This window comes from Poecilia mexicana, unplaced genomic scaffold (genome assembly GCF_051168715.1).
Source record: "Poecilia mexicana isolate PSO_F unplaced genomic scaffold, ASM5116871v1 scaffold_15, whole genome shotgun sequence".
NCBI lineage: Eukaryota > Metazoa > Chordata > Actinopteri > Cyprinodontiformes > Poeciliidae > Poecilia > Poecilia mexicana.
The window spans coordinates 967,413-977,588 of record NW_028263384.1 but is presented as its reverse complement, the minus strand read 5'-3'; the positions used below and the strand labels follow the sequence as shown (position 1 = coordinate 977,588).

At 46.5% G+C, this 10,176-nt stretch overlaps 2 protein-coding genes across 3 annotated transcripts; both read right to left on the bottom strand.

The window, feature by feature from the left end:
* Positions 1-231: 231 nt before the first annotated feature.
* On the bottom strand, positions 232-8,462 carry LOC106916025 (clavesin-1-like). Of its 2 annotated transcripts, none has more exons than XM_088013316.1 (7): positions 7,923-8,462; positions 6,505-6,675; positions 5,893-6,011; positions 4,901-5,075; positions 4,416-4,526; positions 3,592-3,815; positions 232-1,130 (listed from the first exon to the last, which is right to left on the bottom strand). In XM_088013316.1, the coding sequence occupies exons 1-7, from the start codon at positions 8,022-8,024 to the stop codon at positions 1,052-1,054; spliced, it is 981 nt and encodes a 326-aa protein (XP_087869442.1). In that variant the 5' UTR covers positions 8,025-8,462; the 3' UTR covers positions 232-1,051. The 2 variants fall into 2 exon arrangements, with proteins under 2 accessions (XP_087869442.1, XP_087869443.1); XM_088013317.1 differs by lacking the exon at positions 7,923-8,462 and adding an exon at positions 7,483-7,804.
* Positions 1,167-2,779, bottom strand: LOC148155212 (uncharacterized; the record flags this gene model as incomplete). The annotated part of the gene is made up of 2 exons (XM_088012939.1): positions 2,752-2,779; positions 1,167-2,422 (listed from the first exon to the last, which is right to left on the bottom strand). Coding segments are annotated over exons 1-2 (1,284 nt in total), but the record flags the coding sequence as incomplete, so codon positions are not given.
* Positions 8,463-10,176: the final 1,714 nt, after the last annotated feature.

Below are 10,176 nucleotides of genomic sequence, written 5' to 3'. Positions count from 1 at the left end.
TCTGGTGTACCACAGGGCTCAGTATTGGCTCCAACTCAATTCACCTGTCAGCTTATTGTCAACCAACATGTCCGTTCATCAGGGGTTCCTCCCATTCGGGGTGCCACAGGGCTCAGCACTCGGCCCCGCCCACACAGGAACCTTTCTTTCTTTTCAATCAGGTCGTTGCTTTCTAAACCACTTCCATCCACACTGAGACACAAACGATGGCAAAAACCGCTAGTCTTTACTCCACCAGACCTGGAGGTGGCGCTAAACATGGAGTATACACATAAAGCTCCTACATGAGCTGTAAAACCAAGAAAACAAAGCAAAATGAAAAACTTTTCCAGAACATTTTCAAACAACAAACATGTAATCTGCTGCTGCTGTTGTCGTGTTCGACCCAGATGATGCTGATATGTCAGCATTTTCACAAACATTGCTTTTCACTCTGAAACCTGCTTTAAAAAACATTGATTGTTCCTTAAACTTTGTTTTCAAGTGGAAGTGGGGGAAAATGTTGAAATCGTTCTTGTGTGGGTGTGGCCTAATTCCCGTGTGGGCGGAGCATCATTCATGTGGGCGGGGCCTCCAATTATTCTGCATTATTCATCCTGAACTGGTTTTGTTTTGTTAGCCTCCCGTTATGTGAATGAATCTTTGTGCTGCATGTTTTTGCATTTGAACGGTTTCCAGACTGAGACGTGGTTAAGTCCGGCAGCAGTCGGAGCGCTGCTGGGTCGGTGCATCTGGACAGATGCTGCTGGCAGGAAACCGGATCATCTGGGAGGAGTTGGACGGCTCAGACGGGCGGGTTTGGCGCCGGTGGGAGGACGGATATCAGACGGTAACGGTGGAGTTCAGATGAGCGAAACCTGCGGATAATTAAACTCTGATCTTATCCTGAGGTTCCACTTTCCCAACAGAAACACTGGTGAGTTCAGACCAACTGGTGGAGGCTCCAGGTTAATGGGAGTTCTGGTGCTGAACAAGTTCAGGCAGCGAACCGACCCAAATCCAGACCTCCGGATTTAAACCGGTCCCGTCCGGTTTAAATCAGAACTCCAGGTCAGTCCAGAGCCAGCAGCGGCGTGCTCGTCTCTCTGTCCATCTGCCGCAGCGCCGCAGCTTCCACCGTCGACTGAGACCTGAGACAGGACAGGAGAGACAGGACAGGTGAGACAGGTGAGACAGGACAGGAGAGACAGGACAGGTGAGACAGGACAGGAGAGACAGGACAGGTGAGACAGGACAGGTGAGACAGGTGAGAGAGGACAGGTGAGACAGGAGAGAGACAGGACAGGAGAGACAGGACAGGTGAGACAGGACAGGAGAGACAGGTGAGAGAGGACAGGTGAGACAGGAGAGAGACAGGACAGGTGAGACAGGAGAGAGACAGGACAGGAGAGACAGGACAGGTGAGACAGGACAGGAGAGACAGGTGAGAGAGGACAGGTGATACAGGACAGGAGAGACAGGACAGGAGAGACAGGAGAGAGACAGGACAGGAGAGACAGGACAGGTGAGACAGGTGAGAGAGGACAGGTGAGACAGGAGAGAGACAGGACAGGAGAGACAGGACATGTGAGACAGGACAGGAGAGACAGGTGAGAGAGGACAGGTGATACAGGACAGGAGAGACAGGACAGGTGAGACAGGAGAGAGACAGGACAGGTGAGACAGGACAGGAGAGAGACAGGACAGGAGAGAGACAGGACAGGAGAGACACGACAGGTGAGACAAGACAGGTGAGACACGACAGGAGAGACAGGACGGGAGAGACACGACAGGAGAGACAGGACGGGAGAGACAGGACAGGTGATACAGGACAGGAGAGACAGGACAGGTGAGACAGGAGAGAGACAGGACAGGAGAGACAGGACAGGTGAGACAGGACAGGTGAGACAGGTGAGAGAGGACAGGTGAGACAGGAGAGAGACAGGACTGGTGAGACAGGAGAGAGACAGGACAGGAGAGACAGGACAGGTGAGACAGGACAGGAGAGACAGGACAGGTGAGACAGGACAGGAGAGACAGGTGAGAGAGGACAGGTGAGACAGGAGAGAGACAGGACAGGAGAGACAGGACAGGAGAGACAGGACAGGTGAGACACGACAGGAGAGACAGGACAGGTGAGACAGGAGAGAGACAGGACATGAGAGACAGGACAGGTGAGACAGGACAGGTGAGACAGGACAGGTGAGACAGGACGGGAGAGACAGGACAGGTGAGACAGGACAGGAGAGACAGGACAGGTGAGACAGGAGAGAGACAGGACATGAGAGACAGGACAGGTGAGACAGGACAGGAGAGACAGGACAGGTGAGACAGGACAGGAGAGACAGGTGAGAGAGGACAGGTGAGACAGGAGAGAGACAGGACAGGAGAGACAGGACATGAGAGACAGGACAGGTGAGACAGGACAGGTGAGACACTAACCCTGACCATCAGAGCTGGTTCCAGTGACTCTTTTGGATCTCAGGGCCGTTTTCTTGGACCCGTTTGTTTTAATAAAATTTACAGCAACAAAGACAGAAATGACTTTAACAGGACATGACAGAGTTTCATTAACATGAACAATCCCTTAATTTAAATCCCTTCAGGTTAAAAGTACAAATACGCTCAAAAATGACTTGTGTACAACTACCTGCTCTTCCTCAAACTTTGCTTCCAAATCAAGATTTCAATTCTCTTGTCCACATTTTCCTTCCTGTCCAGTTAAACCCGCCATGCAGGTCTGTAAATCTGCCTAGCAACAACAGTTCCAACCAATAGGATGTCTAGGAATGTGCGACATCACTGCCCTTTTTAGGCTGCCATAAGTACAGCGCCCTCTGGAGGCCGGAGTAAAACCTATAACACATTTTACACTGTGAAGCAGTGGAGTACGGTCAAGTCACTACTGCAGTGTTTTTCTGCAGTTTTTCTACACTAGTGTACAGTGAGTGATCGTCAGGTGTGCCGTGGAAATTATCCAATTTCACCTACGGTACTTTCCAGACTATAAGCTGCTACTTTTTTCCTACACTTTGAACCATGTGGCTTTTCTGTGGATAGTCCGGAAAATACGGTAATTGGTCTTAAAAGATTTTTTGAAAATGAATTAATTATCTGCAAATGGTGCCATCTTTGAGTGTCTCTGCTGTAGCAGTGACTAGCGGCGTAATCATGTCATTTTCTTACCACTAGATGGCAGTAGGTACAGAGCACTTTACATTAAAAGAAGAGAATTAATGATGCATGAATGTTACTGCATTCATGCATCACACCACAGTGTTGTGGCTGTTCAGGTGTTCAGGTGTATTTTTGAAGTGGACATGTTATGTGCAATTTGAAATAAGAAATGTAAAATATGATAAAATACATTTTTGTGTTTATTTGATTCCTGTTCAAGACACTTTGATAAGAATGATTATATATGTAATATAGGCGGCTACAGATTTACATTTGTGGTTGGTGGGGTGCCTCGTGATTTTTTCAATTAAAACAATGTACCTTGGCTCAGAAAAGGTTGAAAAACACTGAACTATAGTGTAAATAAATGCCTAATAATAATAATAGTAAGGCGTGTCCTGTCCCTTTAAGGCGGGCGCTGCAGCAGCTCCTCACCTCTTCATCATGTCCTTCTCTCCGCCGCCGCCGCAGCTCTCCCTGACGTGCAGCGCGTCGTACGTCAGCGTGTACTCGGTCTCGTCGTTGTAGTCGGGTCCCAGCAGCGTCCGCGCCCACATCCCCATATCGTACGGCGGCAGCGTCCCGCCGAACTCGGACGGCAAACACTCGGGCTGGATGAGCTGGTGGAGAGAGTTCAGGTTGTTCCCGTGGAGGAAGATCTGAGGCGGAGAAGAAGAAGAAACAGACCGAAGGAAGACAAGAGATGAGAAATAAAAACATGAGATTAGGAGAGAAAAGAGTCTGAATGGGAACGAGTTTAGAACAGAGGGATGAAAATGGATAAATAACGACAGAGAACCAGAAACAGCTTCTTAAAGGGGCGGTACCATTTAAAATTGAGTTATAATGTTTTTCCCTCTTCAAAACATTCCTGGATTGTTGGTTTTATTCTTTCATGCATTATTTAGAAATCCTTTTATCTCCTTGGCAACCATTAGGGGTGCCTAAATGCTTGCTCACCGTTTTTCCACCCAGCTCCTTCAGACTAGCCAGAAGCAATTAGCAAACACCTGGTGGAGCTGCTGAGCTCATTATAGGAGCTGCTGCTCAGCTGGAAAACCGTTTTAAAGGGTTAAAGAGGAGCCATGTTGGTATGACTTCCTGGAGGCGGAGCTTCAGAAAGAGCAGGAGCTTCTTAAAGAGACGGAGGCCCAATTTCATCAACTGAAGGTACCAGAGTTATTAGATTGTGCTAAAAAAATGATAAACACATGATACCGCCCCTTTAAACGATGAGGAAGAGGAGGGTGGGCCTTCACCCTTTTCCGGGTCTTGTCCTTGAGGAAGGGCTTGATGATGGTGTACATGGCGTGGATGTACCAGGGCTGGTTCACGAAGTGGATCCCTCCGAACCGGGCCGGGAAGCTGTCCTGAGGAGACACACCGGAAGAGCTCAGGGAGGGGGACCCGGTCCGATCAGAACCTGGTCGGATCAGAACCCGGTCCGATCAGAACCTAGCCGGATCACAACCCGGTCCGATCAGAACCTAGCCGGATCACAACCCAGTCCGATCAGAACCAGTCTGATCTGAACCAGCCAGATCAGAACCAGCTGGATCAGAACCATTCGGATCAGAACCCGGTCGGATCAGAACCCGGTTGGATCAGAACCAACCGGATCAGAACCCGGTCGGATCAGAACCTGGTCGGATCAGAACCCGGTCGGATCAGAACCAACCGGATCAGAACCCGGTCGGATCAGAACCTGGTCGGATCAGAACCATTCGGATCAGAACCAGCTTACCTGCAGGCCCTCGATGGCCAGCTTCAGGATGTTGGGCGTCAGTTTGGACGCCTGCTTGAAGGAGAAGTTGCTCCAGTCGATGATGAGCGTGAAGCCGTTGATCTGCAGCTCCGGGTTTTCTATCAGAACCTCCAGCGAGAGCAGGATGGCCCGCAGGATGTCGATGAAGGAGTTCCTGCAGGGAGGAGGGGCCGATCAGCCGATCGATCGATCAATAAACGCTCGCTGAGCGTTAGCTACAGCTGTGGAGCGAGCCGAGCGGCTTCCTGTCAGACGGTCATTAAGCTTCAGGCAGCAGGAGATGGATGGTTCTGTCACTGGGCCTGAACCCGGTTCTGATCCACAGCTGTCAGGATTTCTGAAGGTTTGTTCTGAAAGAGCTTAGCTTAGCTTAGCTTAGCGCTCTCACTAACTTTGAAGCACATTTAGCTTCTCCTAATTTAATTTTCCTGATAAATTATAGAGCTCTGATTTATCTGGTTGTTTTGTAAACTGTGGTTATCGACTGTTGACAGATTTTGCCCTGTAGAGGGCGATATGACACATGGTTGGCGTCAACATGGCTGAAATTTAGCTTCCACTAATTACTGTTTCCATAGCAACTTAGCATTAGCTTACATTAAATATGTTATTTTAGCAATTTAGTGTTAGCAGAATTAATATTTCTTGCTAGCACTTCAGGGTTAGCGCAGCTAGCTTTTAAATTAGCGGTGATCACTGCTGAGACATTCAGAACGCTCTGGTTCTGGTTCTGGTTCTGGAGAGGCAGATTGATGATGGTTTCATCAGACATTCCTCAAAAGGCTTTTATTGAAAATAATCACTGAAAATCCGTCTGAACGATTCATTTACAGTTCAAGTTTGAGGATTTTTCCAGATTTTCCTCCAGAATGTCAGAGAGTAAAGATGGTTCTGACCCGGTGAGATACTCAGAACCTTCTGGATTTCACCACTTTCTCCATCCATCTCAGATGTTGCTGCTGTGTGTTTACCGGCTCTGGTCCCAGTTGGAAGCAAACAGGATGAGGATCTTCCTGCCATGTTGGTCCGGAGCCTCCAACACGCCGGGGAACCCGTCCATCAGGGCCCGCTTGATGCTCGGGTCGTCCACCTGACGGACACAGGGCGGAGTCAAACTACAGACCAACAGCTGCACAATCAATCAATCAATCAATCAATCAATCAATCATCTACACCCTCCACTGCCTGAAGCCAAAGGTTTTGTTTTATGAAGCTGAAGAAGTTCTACAGATCAAAATGGATCAACAACATTTAACCTTTCTGATGTAAAAGCCATGAATGTCAAAACTTTCTGCTAAATAAAGACCACTGCATTTCTTCAGCCCGTCTCTGTGGAGCTCAGCTGGACGCTTCGGCTCGTTCTGAAAAATAAACGAGGCGTCTTGTCCTACAGCCGCCATTTTGGCCTCATCAGGCCAAAGAACTGATGAAGGGGTGAATTTATACAATCACTTATTGTCATTATTTAGTTGAAATGATCCCAGTCCTGCGTGTTTTATTGTTTTATCTGTTCTAGAGATTATGAGCTTCAGTGGAACCAGGAAATGCTCCTGACCCGGCCCCTTCAGAATAAAAGCCCAGACCTTGAAGCTCTGGAACATGTCCAGGTTCTGCTGGCGGAACTGGAAGTACTGGGCCAGCAGGCGGAACGTCTCCACATGGTCGAACTTCCTGGCTCTGAGGAAGCGCAGGATGAAGTCGTCGTCGGTTCGCAGGAAGCCGATGTCCGGCCGCGTCACGATCATATCCCGCACCTACGGAAACGAGAACCGCAGGTCAGAGGAACTTCACTTCAGAAAAACTGAGCGACTTTTTCCTCTAAAAAAAAGAGGAAAAAAAGAGGCGACAGAAAATGTTTGAACTGAGGAACAAATGTTTCTGCTTTCTGGTCTGAGATTTCCTGGACTCGGCTTATATTGTGGGTTCTTAGGGAGACAGAAACGCCATCCATGAATATTTCCATTATCCAAGGCTGTGTCGTCATGGTAACCTTGGTTTTACTGGACATCCTTCTCTCCAGTAAGACCAGTGGTGCTCCAGTGTTCCCAGTCCAGTCCTACTGAGTTCCCCTTGGTAAGAAGAAATCGATTCTATAGAGAATCGTAATTTCTAGTTCTGGAAATCCTGAATCGATTCAAAATGCTCAAAAATATATAAAAAATTATTATTATGATAATTTTTTATTAATATTTTTTGTTATAATGTTTTTATATGTTTATTTAAGAACAAATCAGGCAGCTAAGCTAACCTAATAGCACTGATTGCAATGACGCCAAACTAATAGAATAGGTATCGCCGCCATTTTAGTTCCGGACAGAAGAGCCCGGTCAGCTGCGTTTTGTGTCTGAACAGCTGATTTGGTTTGTAATCGGCTGATTTAGGTTAATATAATTTAATTCCCACCAATAGTTGTTTGCCAACTTCAAATAAACTTAAGATGCAAAACAAGCTGATAGTGACGGTGTTTCTCACCATTGAAATCTGACCGATTAACAGGCTTTTCTGAATTGATATTTAATCAGAAAATGAAGTGCAAAGCATTGATGAATTAATATTTTGACCTAGACCGGATGCCGAGCGGGAACCTGACAAGGTTAGCCTGGGTAGCTTAGTGCTAGCGGGTGTTAGCTACCAAACTAGCCAGAAACCAAACAGCCAGAAAACTTTTCCTTCTTTCCGCTCATTTTGTTTCCTCCGTATTTCAAATATCATCAAGTTTCTCCACATGGAGCTTCTGTATCTATAAATATTGAAACGAAGCTCCAGAAACATTACATGCTCTTCAGTTTGTGCTCAGGTTGTCCGAACATCCGGGCAACAGTGTCGTCATTTGCTATCAGCGCCATAGTTACAGAATTTCTTGCACAGACCTAATTTTGTTTAAATATGACCTGATAATTTGATATAGAAATGTTTTAATAAATTCTCTGTTTGTTTCTCTCTCCATCATTTGAACCGTTTGAACAGAAGAATCGTTTTCTAAACGGTTCGGCTCCGGTACCTGCTGGATGTCCTGGTGCAGAGTGTCCGGGTTTTCGTTCAGCTCCAGCCTGGCCTTCTCCGTGGTCTCCGAGCTCAGTCCGGGAGGCACGTGGTTCATCATCTTAATCTAGAATAAATCTAATCCAGTCTCAGAGTTTTTATTTTCCACTTAAAGCTGCTTCAGGTTCAGGCCTGAACATGAGAGACAATCGTTGCTGCTGCTTGATCTCAAACAAAAAGACAATCAGAAGGAGAAGAAGACAATCAGGATGTTTGGACCGACAATCATCTCCGCTGTCGGCTCGGAAAGGTCAGTTCGTAGTTAAAACCCGTCAGACATGTTGGATCATTAAATCACAGAACGGTCCGGGTCTGCAGACGATGCTGTAGATTCACATCCCATCGCTTCCTGAGAGGCCCTCCTCCTCCGGCTGCTTCCCATCATGGCCGCTCCAGGTTCGGTCCGCTCGGATCAGCAAACATCTGGGAACATCTGGAGGTTAAATGGAGGGAGCCTCGGTGCAGCCTGCAGGACACAAACAGCCAGCTGTGAGTCGACAGGAAGGTTTGCTTTTATTTATTTTTTCTGATGTCGATAACTAAATCTCCTTGACGATAAAACAATCGTTCAGCCTCCAGGAAGCAGAGGAGTGATCATCAGATCCAAACCCGCAGCAGCCATCTTTTCATCAAGCTGTGAAGCAAATTTTTTTAATGTAAAGAAGAAGAAGAAGAAGAAGAAGAAGAAGAAGAAGAAGAACTGAAAATGCGAGTTAGGGACGTTTCCATCTGCTGGTTTGAAACGAACCTGTTGACACTACGCATGGCGGTAATAAACAGGAAGTTTGGTTCCTCTGGTAAGGCACAGACTCACTGTGGATGTTAGCGTTGGCCAGCTCAGAACTTCTTTAGCAGATCTGTTTCCATCTCCACCTTAGCTACTATTTTTTTCAAAAATGGACTGAAGAGCGAAAAACCATTTTGTGAAATTAAGGAAGTTATTTTGAATTCCATTAACGTTTCTAAAGCGATGCATCAAAGCGCTGATGGAAACACGGCTAACGAGTCTGCTCTGACTCCATCCAGGTCTGGTTGCTTCGGTAACTGCTAACTGCCCCCTTGTGGTTGCTCCGGACATGACGGCTCCTTTACATCCCCATGCTTAAAATTACAGCCATAAATGTGAGAAAAATATTAGTTTTCTAATAAAACACAAACAGATACGAACAGAAGATGAGAATGGACTCAGATCTAAATAAATAAATAAATAAATAATCTAATAATTAGACATTTTGGGCTGAAAACCTGCTGCTTTTATTTCCAGTGATCTGTTTATTTAGGGCCAGTCCAGACAGATGACCCCCCACTGACCCCACCCACCCCAGCTGATCCCCATCTGCCTCCATCAGGAACCGGGTCAGATGTTCCCGGTTCCCACTGAGGGATAAAAACCATCAACATGGACGGAGGTTCATGGAGGAGCAGCAGGAGGTCCAGCTGCTCCCCCATGAACCTCCTGCAGGAGGAGGAACAGAGACCTGCTCGGTGGTTGAATCCCGGCCGTCCTGCTCGGCCCATCGGCCCTCTGGTGCTGCTGCTGCTGCTGATGATGATGATGATGATGGAGGAGGAAGAGGAGCAGCAGCAGGAGGAGGGCTGCATCCCGCGGATAACACGGATTTATCCCGCATTAAATAAAAATAAAGCAAAAAGGAGAAATGAAATCCGAAATGAAAATGAATAAATCCTGAAGGAGTCCGAGAGGAAGCTCGTCCTTGTGAGTCCGAGTGGCTCGAAGAGGAGGAGGAGGAGGAGGCGCGATCTCACTTTGTGCTCAGAAAAGACGTCAGGATGCTTCAGTTCCGTCCAGACAGCGTCAATAAGCAGGACAACTTCCGGTTAGGACTTTAAAAATAAAAGTTTAAAGCTGTAAAAGTTCAGTTACATTTTCAGGATTCAAAATATAATAAAACAGATGAACACAAATAAGAAACATATAAGAGTTAATATGTAACTAGTTACAGTTTCTTCAGTAACTGTATTTTTACTGCGCTGCACGTTTTACTTGTACTTCAGTGATGTTATGAATTGTTATTTTTACTTGAGTTAAATTTCTGAATCCTCTCTGTAAGAAACGTCACTGAATTGAGACAAAATTAGTTTAAACAGAAATTTACCAGACACACATCTGCAGTTTCTGTTAGTTTCTTACATTCACATAAATTCATTTGCATTTTTTTCTTTTGCCTGTTTTTATTATTTTGTAATTCACT